The sequence below is a fragment of the Oryza sativa genome, chromosome 8, assembly GCF_034140825.1.
Source record: "Oryza sativa Japonica Group chromosome 8, ASM3414082v1".
Classification (NCBI taxonomy): domain Eukaryota; kingdom Viridiplantae; phylum Streptophyta; class Magnoliopsida; order Poales; family Poaceae; genus Oryza; species Oryza sativa.
The window spans coordinates 14,551,502-14,565,095 of record NC_089042.1 but is presented as its reverse complement, the minus strand read 5'-3'; the positions used below and the strand labels follow the sequence as shown (position 1 = coordinate 14,565,095).

General features: G+C 46.0%; 1 protein-coding gene across 1 annotated transcript; it reads left to right on the top strand.

Annotated features, from left to right (window-relative positions):
- The first annotated feature begins 2,771 nt into the window (after positions 1-2,771).
- On the top strand, positions 2,772-5,487 carry LOC9266886 (putative FBD-associated F-box protein At5g56820). Its single transcript, XM_015794131.3, has 2 exons — positions 2,772-4,543; positions 5,260-5,487. The coding sequence occupies exon 1, from the start codon at positions 2,845-2,847 to the stop codon at positions 4,483-4,485; it is 1,641 nt and encodes a 546-aa protein (XP_015649617.1). The 5' UTR covers positions 2,772-2,844; the 3' UTR covers positions 4,486-4,543; positions 5,260-5,487.
- The last annotated feature ends 8,107 nt before the right edge of the window (positions 5,488-13,594 follow it).

The window sequence follows — 13,594 nt, the reverse complement described above, 5'->3', positions numbered from 1 at the left end:
TTCGAGAGAAGATTATCTTTTCGACTGCGAAGGTCTCAGGGGCTACTGTGGATATTATGGGTACCCCATACCCATAAGGCATGGTTATCCGACTAGTTATAGGGGATAACTTATATTTATGTAATATGTAACAGATCATGACTTGGGTGTTACGTTTCCTTGTATATTACGGAACGGCCTAAAGTCCTGGTTTGATAATATTGTAAAGTAGATTTAGGAAACCGATACCGTATTGGTTAAGGTTTCTATCTTGTAATCCTGCCCCCCATCCTATATAAGGTGGGCAGGAGGCCCTCTAGGGGGCAGATGAGACAACCTGATCGTCAGATCAATACACACCCGGCGGATTCAAATCCCCAAACAGGAGTAGGGTATTACCTCTCATTGAGAGGGCCTGAACCTGTCTAAATCTTTTGTCTCCACATCCATCCACTTTTAGGTCTCGTGCGCTACCCCGTTTTATTATTGCCGAATTCATGTTTCGACATGGATAATCCATCTCTTGAACCCATCTCGTCGAAACCATGAAGCACCAAAAGAGCCCATACCTGACGCGCAACTGTCGACGTTTGATATCGCGACTACGACATTTTAATGGTACGGGGATCGTTGGTACCAGGGTATATGTGAGATTGAGGTAAAAGAGATGGAGATAGGGATTTTTATACAGATTCGGACCCCTTATCTGACAGGTAATAGCTCTACATTTTGTTGGCCAAAGCCGGTGTTGCTCTTTGTTCAACTGGATCACACAAATACAATATTTGGGATAACCTATCTAGCTATCGTCGACTTGGCGGCTAGATAACCAACTCGTAGTCGATGACAGCGTAGTCTTCCTCCTCGAATCCATACTCGGCGAGATCAGAGATGGCGCCAGATCCCTCTTGCCGGCTTTGGTATGCACCGGATGGTGTATGTTTAGGCTTATCTCTAATGTTGATATCCGGCGACTTGTCTTGACGTATATTGGCTTGTGTATTGTGCATCTATGATGGGTGTGTCCCCTCTCCTCCTAGGAAGACTTGTATTTATACCCATAGATGACCCCTTGTCCAAGTAAGATTAGGGTGTCAAGTATGGATACGATCCGAGTAGTCCATATAGTTTCCATATAGAACTCTATTCGTCCTTTCTTATCTGGACCTCCTTCTATATACGAGATTTGTTTCTGTATAAGACATGATATATGGTGGGCCCTACCGAGGTTAATCAATTACTATTGGATATATGGTATTTATAACCCTGACAAATAACTTATATCTTTTAAATCGCATATTGTTTTTAAGATCTATTTGCATCGTACTCCACTCAAAATACGTGACAAAAGGAGATCCATATTGAATATATTCAAATATTTTATTAATTTAAAGGTAATTTATTATATGTTAGAAAGTAACTTCCATGTTATCAGGAAATAACTATTACATCTTATACATGATTAATTCCCATTATTTTTTCCACCAATGTTATTGACAATCCATCAAAGATTTTATCTTCTTTTTTCATTCTACATGAAAAACAAAAATGAAAGAAAAAAACAATCGGTGATTAAACAGATTTATAGATAGTTACTTCTGAACTATGCAAAAAGTTACTTCCAATTAACATTGAAGTTACTTTTAAAAATAGTTAAATTTACATGTGCTGATCTGTGCTGGTTAAATTTAATTTCTTGATAGTCATATTTTTATCCTTACAACGAATTTACTTCTAATGTCATGACAGTTACTTCCGTTTTATTTTAAGTTACTTTTATAATATACTAAAAAAATGTCCGTGTGTTGCAACGGGTGAAGTCTATTTTAATCTATGCCCGTGCGTTGCAACGGGTGAAGTCTATTTTAATCTTATTATTGTTATATGGTTTAGTTAAGATGAAATTCACGGTGGGAGTTCGCTTGGATATATATTTTTTTAGAAAATCAAAAGCTGCAGTTAGGAGTCCAATCATCTCAAGTTAGCATGTGAGCTTTTTTAAATAGATTTCTTATATGACTCCTTCTGTCTTACCAAAAGTGAACGATATTAAAAACTAACTCAAATATGGATATGTATTTCCAAAAAGCAAACGAACTTGAAAACCGACTCATATGACGTACCAAAATACTAGAAAAACATCTTCAATTTTTATAATAGTAGAGAAGAGATATACATTAAAACTAAAACATAAAATTAAAACCGACTCAAACACGGATGACGAACCACGAAAGCATCTTCAATTTTTATAGCCGACTCAAACACGGATGACGGACCGCGGAAACATCTTCAATTTTTATAATAGTAATAGATGTAAATTACTTTTAAACTTTATTAAATTTACTTTTATATGTGTAAGAAGTAAATTAGTCAAATATAAAAGTAATTTATGTATATGATAAAAGTAGCTTTCATATGTAATAAAAGTAATTTACAAATATAAATATTTTTTATCGTAATATAATCATGTAAGATCTTGTTCTGAAGATTTAATTGCAATGAGCACAATAGCGTAATCGGAGTATAGATCAGATAAGTAATTTGAGAGGCATATGTAATGAAAAAAAGGTAAGCATGTGTACTGGCTTATCCACTCCACTGCTCACACGGTTGGGTCGCGCGCGTTAAGACTATCGCTATACGATTATAGATAGACCCCGAAAGTTCTGAAAAAAAAAAAACGGTTGCCACCTGCGGGTTCCAATGGCGTCATGACCTGTGGCCTCGGCCAAGCATGCAGATGGTACATTGGTACGCAGTATATAGCCAAACCGATAACGACGCATAGAATCGAGATAGATCATAGATCGCGATCTCAGTGCCGAATTTCTCGAGGAAAAAAAAGATCTCACTGCCGCCGCATCCATGGCCAGCGACCGTCTATGGGAGCTCCCCGATGACCTGCTCATACGCATCCTCTCCTTCGTCCCCGTCAAGGAGGCCGCAAGCACCACCCTCCTCTCTCGCCGGTGGCGCAACCCGCTGTGGCTGGAGACTGGCACCTTCAACGTCGACTTGACGTCGGAGCAATTCTCCAACCACGCCCACAACTGCCTGGCGATGTGGCGAGACGAGGGAGACGCCCGGGAAGCGCTCCGCCGCGACCGCCGCCCCCGCCGCCTCAAGAAGCTCTCCGTCACGGTGACAGCCAGCAGGGACGACGACAACTACTATTCGGATTTCTCGGAATACCTCAACCCGTTCGTTTTCCACGGCAAGTGCGTGCGGATGTTCCGGAACGTCGAGGAGCTCCGCCTCGAGTGCCAGATCGACGCCCCCGCCGGAGCCGGGCCGTTGTCGTCGTCCTCGCCGCCGCGGTACACGTACGCCATGCCCGGCCCCGAGTACAATCTCCGTCTGCACCACCTGCCATGCGAGGATTTCGGGGTTCTTCACCTCACGGGATGCAGCCTGAAAGAGGAGATTCATCTATGTCTTCGGAATCGGATCGCCTACCCGTGCCTGACGACGCTGCGGCTCCGGCGGTGCACCGTGCCGCTCGGCGAGCTCCAGAGACTGATCACCGCCGCGCCGGCGCTCGCCGACGTATGTCTCGAGTCAGTCACCTTCCCGGATCAGGGATCCGTCGGCGGCATGACCACCGACAAACGCGTCCGTCTCCACTGCCCGGCGGTCACCGCCTTCGCCATGGTCAACTGCCACATGTTTTGCCGCAGCTTCGAGCTCGATGCGCCGGCGTTGATCTGCTTCCGCTACGCCCAGATCTCATCTTACGAGCAATCCATCTCGCTGAAACCACCTGCGCCGTGCTTGGAAAAGGCTAACCTGGAGTCAATCTCCGGCACGGAAATATTCAGGTCTCTTCTCCACGACATGTGCCATGTCAAGGTTTTGAAGCTGACGGTGTACTCCATTGTTGGTGATATCAAGTTTGAGCGATTGCCTTGCTTCCCTAACCTCAAGCACCTCGTCATAGAGGAATTGTGTGGATTTGCCATGGGCAACGGCTCGGCGGCGGCGGCGGCAACGGCTATCGGGGAGCTGCTACAAAGGTGCCCGGTGATCCGTGAGCTCTGGATAAGATTCAGCTGGTCGAAGTATCTCCATGAGAGCCCGGACCTGGCAGGTTATCTGGAATCCATGGCGTGCAGATTTGACGAGTCCGATTACTGTGATCGCTGTGCGGTTTCAGCTGCTGACAGGGGAAGACAAGAACTCAACGATAGTTGGAAGAACTCTCTGAGAAAAGTAACTGTGCAATTTCAGAAGGGAAAGCTTACGTGTTCCCAAGTCGAACTTGTGATGTTCTTGGTAGAAAATGCAGCTGTTCTTGAAGAGTTTGACATCGACGGAGAAAGTCAGGATGTCACTGACCAGATAAACACCAAGATTGCCACATGGAGAGCTAGGTCATCTTCATCTAGGGAAAAGGAAGCTCATCCTGCAGGTGTTGGTGCAGAACGTCCTACTCGTCGGCCGCCGCCACAGCATCTGCACGAGACTCGCTACTTGTACAATGGGTGGCACCCTACCTTCCGTAGGTGATCCAGTTCATCTTCCACATGCAAGCTGAATAATAGGGCTCGACACGGTGACCCGTGAGGTAATTACTGCATGGTGGTGGTAATAAATGTTTGACGCTGTTGACTTTTTTAAACATATTTAACCGTTCGTCTTATTCAAAAACTTTTGTGAAATGTGTAAAACTATATGTATATATAAAAGTATATTTAACAATAAATCAAATGATAGAAAAAGAAATAATAATTACTTAAATTTTTTATTTTGGGATGGAGGGAGTAGTAATTAGAGGCAGAGCATATACGTAGTATATTATCAAGATATCATCCGTTGCACAATTTTGACGAGACAGAACAGAGTTCGTTCTCGCCAGCGATCTATCATGGTTCGCAGTTTTCTCCGCCGAAAATTTTGGATTGAGCCAAATTTGGTTGGATCTTATTCAAACTGTACCAAAATTTATTTCAGCGATCTATCATGCTTGCTGCTTGCTGTGAATTTTGCTGCTTGCTGCTGAATTTATGGTGCTGGGCTGCTTGCTGCTTGTAGGAACTAGGAAGTGAACAATTGGATGTGTACATGTTAAACTGAATTGCTGCACTGTCTCATATTCATGCTCAGCCTATGATTATCATCTGTTTAAAGTATAGCTGCATATATTTGCCATTACTCCAGAAAACTCCATGTGAGCTATTATGCTGAAAATATATATATATATAAAAGGAGCTGCTAGTGAAGCCTGTAATATATCATATGGAATGTGCACTGACTAGTACATATATACTTTACTTTTTTCAGATCAGACAAAGAAAAAGTAACTCCAACAAGAATTCACTGAGAATGACGACATGGATGTCCATGAATGACTACTTTTGGAAGATGTTGAAACTCTGTTTGATTATGCTATTTTGCTACGTTGAGACAATTTATGCTGGTGATGTATTTTATTAAGCCTATTTGGAATGTTTGAAACCTATGTAATGGACTGTTATGGACTGTTAAAACTATTTGTCATATGGACTGTTATGGACTGTTAAACCTATGTAATGGACTGTTATGTTATGAACTTTAAAACTTATGTAATGGATTGTTAAAGCTATGTGATGAACTGTTAAAACTTATGTAATCTTATAATACGAATTCAATGCCAAAAATCGGAAGGAGAATCATGCCACGTGGCAACCCATGTTTCGCGGAAGAGAGGCTCGTACAAACGGTCTTGCGCGTGCGTGCACCCGCGTCCAGACTCCAGAAGTTTCTCTGCAAATGTATCCATCAATCAATTAGGCCCATGGGCCATGGCTCAGTAGGCCGTGTGAACTACGCCGTGGCACAAGAAAATGCTGGGTTGTTCTTTTCTATAGAGATTCAACTATACAGGGATGAAACTAGATATTGTAGTCATGCAAACATCTGGTACAAGCTCATGGATGCATGAACAAGCATATTCAGTAATATGTTTACTCACTAATTTTACGCACAACCATATAGGCTCCCGTCGTTAGTCTTATATGAAATTAGCTACTGTCAAAATTTAAATTTTAGAAGCTAATTTTGATGTTGATTTTTAAGTTTTTTTCATCAAAATTTATTTTTAACATTGGTTTTTAAATCGCTAAGAATATATAAAAATATACCCTAAAATTATTATAATTTTTACTGATATGCCGTACGGTGTATTATCCGCATATGCCCAACCTATATGGAGGCCAGAATACGTACAGCACAGGAGAAATAAAGAAATAATGATCGATCATCCATTAATGATGAACATAAAACGATATATATAATTAATTAGAAGTATATATATGTAGCGATATCCTCTAGAGGTGCTCCAACCGTAGATCCGGTGTACAGAAGGCAATAAAAGGTTATGGGAGAGAATGTGCTAAGACGGTGGAGTGAGAGGAAGAGCGGACAAGACCGCCATAGCTGAAAACCCTATCGACACTGGTACGAACTGCCCCAAAATCACTTCACCCCCACCATTCTTAGGGCTCGTTTGGATTATTGATAGAAAAAAAAGATAGAAAAAGTATATAAATAGAAATGGATTATAAGTGTACAACAGAGAAATAAAAAACAAAAGAATTCATCAGTCGAGGGCATTCAGATTACAAGAATTTGATAGCATAGGACTTGTGTGTATGCAAGAAGAAAAAAGAATGAGCTCGAGGGATTTTTCTTGTGAAATCAGCATCAAAGAAAACTTTCCTTTGATTTTTCTGCAATTGGTTTCCACATATTCCCGTCCACAATATTTCTTGAAAATCGTGTGAAAATTCTCTAATCTGAAGAAGCCGTTTGGCCTTGTTTGGATCGAAGAAAATATAGAGGAAAAAAATCAAAGGATTCCAAAACCTTTAAAAAAAATAATTCACTGTAGCAGTGTTTGAAATGGAGGAATTGAGAAAAAGAAAAATGCAATAAAAGGTTCCCATTCCTATGATTTGGAGCAAAATCACAGGAAATCAAACATCCAATGAAATCTCTCTCTTTTTCCTATGAAACACAGAAGTCCAGACTCGTTTGAATTATTGCATTGCCACTGTACGTCTGGCAAAGCTCAGGCAGCTATTGCTGCCTGCCTGCCTCTTACCAGAGGAGTAAAGAGCTAACAATGCATACTTTGTTAGGGATTAAAAGAGAATAATAAGGATGCAATCAAATCACCAACTAAAATTGCATATGTTTGTCCAAACATCTATCCTTTTACAATTCATGTGTTTTATACTTTGTATTCTTCTGTTACATACGTATCCGCAGTCCTATGTTCATATTCCTACATGTTTTCTTTATGTGTTTTCCTCCGCATAAAAGAAGAAACTTTTCCTCTCGTCGTCCCTCTATTTTAAATTGTTACTACCCATTAGACCCAATGGGCCAGGCTCACAGTACAACGGGTGGCAAAGCCACACGCTTTTTCAAGTGGATTGTTAAAGCTATGTGATGAACTTGTAATGGATTTATTGGTGTATGCAACTATAATAGACTAATTGTTTCCAAGATGACTTATTTCTTTTGAAATCATGAATTATATGACTGCAAAATTGTTCTCAGAGCGTCCCAGATTTTTTTTCCCATAAATTTCGGAAATTTCGGGCGAAATTTTCAAATTTGAATTCAAAAAATTTCGTACGAAATAATTCCGAAATTTCGGTTCTATCTCCCCCCTGCGGTAGAAAACGTGATTTCGAAATTGCAAACCCTGTGCCATTCTGCCAGGATCATATCTGGTTCCAAAATGAAATTGACAGGGTAACGATGCTAGTGAGACTAATCGTGTATAAATTGCCATGATTACCCGTCCATTCGTCAGTGAGACTAAGTGACTAACCGTGTACAAATTAATTGATTACTTAATAAAAGGCTAATTTCATCATCAGTTCGAAATCGAATCGGAAAAGCCTTTCTCTTTTCAGTATAAAACTCCGTGAATGGAGGCCACCGTTAACCATGGATCGGCCGGCGCACCGAATCAAGCGGCGAAGGCTGACTCCGCCGGGAGCGGAAGAGCCGATCCTCTCGCCGGTGCAGCCACCCGCAGTGCCGTCGTTGGCCGCCGCCGCCGCCGCCGGCGACGGCTACCCGCCGTGGGTGATCCTCCAGCCCGACGGCGAACGCGAGGGCGAGGACGAGGACGACGAGGACCATCCATGCCTCACCCCCGACGCCGAGACGGCGACGGCCTCCCACACCTCCACTGGCCATCCCATCACCGTCGCCTTCTCCCTCGCCGCGCCCCCGGCGCCGTCGCGCATGTGGTTCCGGTTCTCCTACGACGCCGACTCCGAGACCCGCTGCAATTGCAGCGTCATCGCCGCCCATGGCGACTCCGTCCTCATCAACATTTTTTACTTCAGCAACGCTTCCGTCCACAACCACGAGGACCGCTTCGTTTACAGGGCATCAGCCGCTGCCAGCGACCGCTCATGGGCGCGGCCGCCGTCGTTGTCGATGCTGCCGCCGCCTCCGGTGGAGTATACTCCATTCCAGGACGCCACCGGCATCCTTCGCCGTGGCGAGGACGACCTCGTGGTGGCGGAGCTCACCGTGGAGGGGAAGCTGCGCCACGACACGCTGCTGGGGGTGGTGGCCAAGCTCCTCGTGTTCCGCTCCGGCGAGTGGGGCGTCAAGCGGGCGCCGATCAACCACGGATCAGGCAGTGGTAGCAGCAGTAGCAGAGGCCACGACCTGCCCGCGCCGTGGCCGTGGGAGACCGACATGGTCGTCCCCGTCGGCGACCGGCTGCTGTGCTACGTCGACCTGCACCACACCACGGCGTCATCATCTTCTCCGACGTGTTCGACGGCCATAACCCCGCCCTCCGATACGTGCCGTTCCCCGTGGAGCCCCCGCCGAGCGCTTCCACGACGACGAGGACGACCCGCGCGGATACCCGAAAGTGTCGCGAACCGTGGGCGCCACCGGCGACAGCGGCGGCGGCGGCGGCGGCGCGTTGAAGTTCGTCGACATCTCCCCCCGCTGCTGCTGCGGCAGCCTGAGCAAGGGCCAAACCTCCTGCGACCGTTCCAGCCAAGCCTTCGTCATCAGGACATGGACGCTGAGGATAGGCGACGACGTCAACGGCGACGACATGGCGTGGGAGATGGACGCCATGGTCGACGCCTCCGAGCTCTGGTCCCTCGACGCCTACGCGGGCCTCCCGCTCGTCCGACCGGAATACCCCGTCGTGAACATGGATGATCCTCACCTCATCCGCCTCGCCGTCACCGGGGCGCGCCAGGAGGAAGGAAGAACCTACAGTGACGAGACTGACGAGAACTACTCATCGCTGATCATGGTCGACACGAGGAGGAAGACGATGCCCTCCGTGCCCCCCTTCCTCCACCTGCCATTTAACGGCGAAACTCTCGTTAGCAGGTTCTCCAGCTACTTCAATTCCAATCATAGTAGCAACAATGGCGGCGGCGGCGGCGGCGGTGCATTGCCGAGCAAAATCCATGTCAACATTGAGCCACCGCCACCACCGGCCGCCGTCGCCACCGGCGAGCCGCGAACAAGCGACACCGCTGAGCCGAAGATCGTCCTGGTCCTGGAGAGATTTTCATGGCGATTGAAGGGATACAGCATACAGGACATGGCTGGCGGCGACGATATGCTGAAAGCTTACACCATTCTTAGCCAGGACAATGGCCGTTGTTTTAGATCTCTTCTGGGGCTCCCGATGAGTTTCAACTTTGAGCTAGGATTGGCTGTTGATGATGATCAAGAGTAGTGAAGCTTGTGTCATATGCTCTGCTGCATTCACGATGGACTTAAGCATGCATGATCTGTATGACTATATGTGCGGTTGAATATATGTTGTAATTTGTAAATTGTTACATGCTCCAATAATATGGTTAATCATATAATGACTCATCGGTAGCTTTTCAGAGAAATAACCAAAAAAAAAAAAGACGTGACTGCATCATGCGTGGTAGGACATTAGCACTAACCAGCAATCCACTTTATTTCTTAAAAGAAGAAACAACCGTCTTTCCCTTACACGTGTGTTGTCTTTCCGGAAAAGGAATATCGCGTTTGAGCACCCACCAAACACGACATACCATCATATCATGTGCCTGTGTGGTTGCTACTAGTATACTCAATAGCAGGGTTTAATCTATCGGAAAGAGGAAAAATTTTGGGGGTCAGCGAAATTACGAAATTTCTGAAGTTTCGGATTTTTTTGGAAATTTCGTACGAAATGTTCAAACAAAATTTGAATTTAAACATCAAATTTTGGGAAAATTGACCTACACCTCAATGGAGTAGCAGAGCAAGAAACGGAACACAGGAGAATGAAACTGCGAGGTCCCCACATCTTGGACTGCCGTTGTCATCGATGCAATTTGCCAGAGAGTGCATCCGCCGCTGTTCAAGCCAACGGGCGGTAGAGCGCCGTTGCTGCATGTTGCCAGATCGAGAGCCGCTGCTGTCTTCGTGAGTTCGTGACCACGTCGAGCCTGAGAGCTCGCTTGCCGATCCGCATCGCCTCAGTCGGAGACGAGCTGCCGTGCCTGCACATCGATTGGACTTCGCCAGAGACCGCGGCGCCACACCGCCGAGGAGTTGGGGGAGATGCTGCGCCGCCGTGCCGCTTCGGTCGGAAACGAGCTGTTGCGTCTGCTCGTCGCTATGGCCTCGCCAGAGAGCCGCCGCACCACCGCTTTACCCACCGTCGGCCTCGAGGACTCGGGGGAGACACCGCGCCGCCGCACCGCCTCGATAGGGAAGTTGTCCGCGAGTCTGCGCGTCGTACGAAGAGAAGAGATGGGAGTCGGAGAGAAGCATGAAAAAAAGGATCTGAGTAGGGATTGTGACCCATTTTGACCGCGCTGACCGAAATATTTGGCCGAAATCTATCTTGTATTGGTACCCACCGAAATTTCTATCTGAAATTTTAAACCCTGCTCAATATTGCATGTCTTTTTTTCTTCTTATATAATTTTCTCTTAAATTACTTATCCAATCTATAATTAAACTGTATAGTTATGTTAGCCATAATTAAATCTTTACAATAAGATCTTATATAATTATATTCTGATAAAAAAAATCTATGTTGTAAATTACTTTCAGTATATATGTAAGTTACTATTAGCATATGTACAAATTACTTTTAAATTTAACCTCTTTAATAACTTATATTTTTTAAATCACGTATTATTTTTAAGATCTATTAGCATCATTGTACTCTACATAGAAATGTGACAAAACAAAATCCACGTTGAATAGATTCAAATATTTTATTAATTTAAAAGTAATTTATTTAAATTGTAGAAGTAACATAGTGCTAGAGGTCATTCACATTTGTGGGAACGAATAAGTACGTGGCGCCGGTGGGCGGTGGTGATGAGAGACGAGGGCCATAATTTCATCGTCGACTGGTTGGTGCTTGGCATGCTCGTCTACAAGATGATGTACGGGAAGACGCCGGGGACAGAGCCAGAAGGAGAGGTTCCACAATGTGCTGCTCCAGGGCTGGAGTTCTCCGCGGACTCACAATAGCGCTGGCCGAAGCTCACCAACCTCACCACAAGGTTTCTCGATAGGGAGCCTACAAAGTGGCTAGGTTTCGCCGGAGGCACCGACAACGTCTGTGTCCACCCGTTCTTCGCCGGAGTCGCATGGGACTTGCTCGGCGACCTGTCCCAGCCACCGTACATTCCACCGTTGGCCGATAACATTGCCATTCGCAAGGGGTTTAGCGTGGTAGAGTACTTTAACAAGCTTAACGACCCCCCACCGCAGAAGACGACGACGCGCCGGCCGCCGCATGTCTTGTACCACCATTGTTGCCATGCTTCAACTGCCGGTCTATGAAGCCGCACAACCCCTAGATCGAGGCCATCGGCGCCCGCGCTGCCTCGTTCGCCGTTGCTTTGCTCCACTGCTCCTTGCTCCGAGCACGGCCACGCAGCTTCGCCCGCCACCACAGCGGGAGAGGAGATAAGGACGAAGATTGTTGTTTCACTTACGTGTGGGTCTTCGTGTGGTTTTTTTCTATTTTTGTTTATTGTGCGACATCAGCGTCACTTCACCTAAAACCGTCTTCAATATTGCTTTAGGACTACATTTACACAGGTTTTAAAAGATGAGGGATAAGTTCTACCCGGTTTTACGGTTTAGGCATGTGATTTAAACTCAATGTCAAGATGAGGAATCTAAAGTGAACTTGTTCATTTTTGTTTTCTGGCAAAAACAGCCTATCCAAGCACACTTTTACAGCTTCGAAAATTAAAAGTTTGCAGGCCCATAAATTACACTTGTTTTATGTCAAATACTACCCTTCCAAGAAGGCCCAACAAAGCACATTTTTACAGCTTCGAAAATAAAAGGAATAAGATCATTTAAGGTCCCTTAACTTGCCACCGAATCCGATTTTCATCCTTAACACGAAAAACCAGATACAACGTGTCCCCCAACTTACAAAACCACTGCAAACGAGGTCCCACGGAAGTATTGTCCCCGTTTTTGGCTGACATAGCACCTATGTGAATAATTTGACTAGGTCTTCATCCCACGTGGTATTGACGTGGCGCTTACGGGACAATTTGATTTGGAAAATAATAAAAACCGTCGGCACATGCCAGCTACACCAAAAATAACTTTAAAAATGATAGGTGTCGACGTTTGATGTCGCGATTCCGGTATTTGCATAGTATGGGGATCGTTGGTACCAGGATATATGCGAGATCGTTGGTACTAGGACTAGCCATGCTTATCTCTGAAGTCGATATCCGGCGTCTTGTCTTGGCGTATGTTGGCTTCATGGCTTGTATGTTGATCTTGTGTCTTGATCTATTATTCCGTGTCCCTTCTCCTCCTAGGTGGTCTTGTATTTATACCTATAGGTATCCCCTTGTCCAAGTAGAACTAGGGAGACCAATATGGATACAATCCGAGTAGTCCTTGTCGTTTCCATGTAGAACTCTATTCATCCTTCCTTAGGCGGAACTCCTCCTATATCCGAAGGTTATTTCCGTATAAGACATGGTATGTGGTGGATCCTGCCGAGATTTAGTCAACTACTATTAGGTATGTGGTATCCATAACCCTGACAATAGGGCCCATGTGGACCCCACATGTCATCCTCACTCACCTCTTCTTCCTCCTTTTCTCCCTCCCCATCCCCCCTCTCTTCATCTCTATGCAGGGGCGACAGTTGACGGGCGGTGGCGAGCGGGGAGCAGGGGTGGCGCGCGGCAGCCGTCGGGAGAGGAGCCCCAGTGTCTCCGTTCCTCCGCCACTTCGCCACCGCCTCTTCCCGTTCTTCCTCCTCATCATCATCATCCTCGTCGTTGTCGCCTCGTTGGAGGGAGGTGGGCAACGCGCGGCGCGCAACGTCAATGGCGAAGACGGAGTGGGTGGGGAGGACAAAGTAGAACTGTGTGTCCCCCATCTGGAGGAGGTCCTGGGAGTCGAGCTTGACGAGCTCGCCGCATGGCTCGTGGAGGATGGGAGTCGAGCTTGACGAGCTCGCCGCATGGCTCGTGGAGGATGCCCTCGACGAAGCACCCGTTCTTGTTGAGCACCTCGACCACAAAGCAACAGCGTGGAAGTCGCAGAAGATGTGTGCGTGGCGGTGGGACACGTTCATCCCACCACCGAGGATGCCGAGGTCGACCGT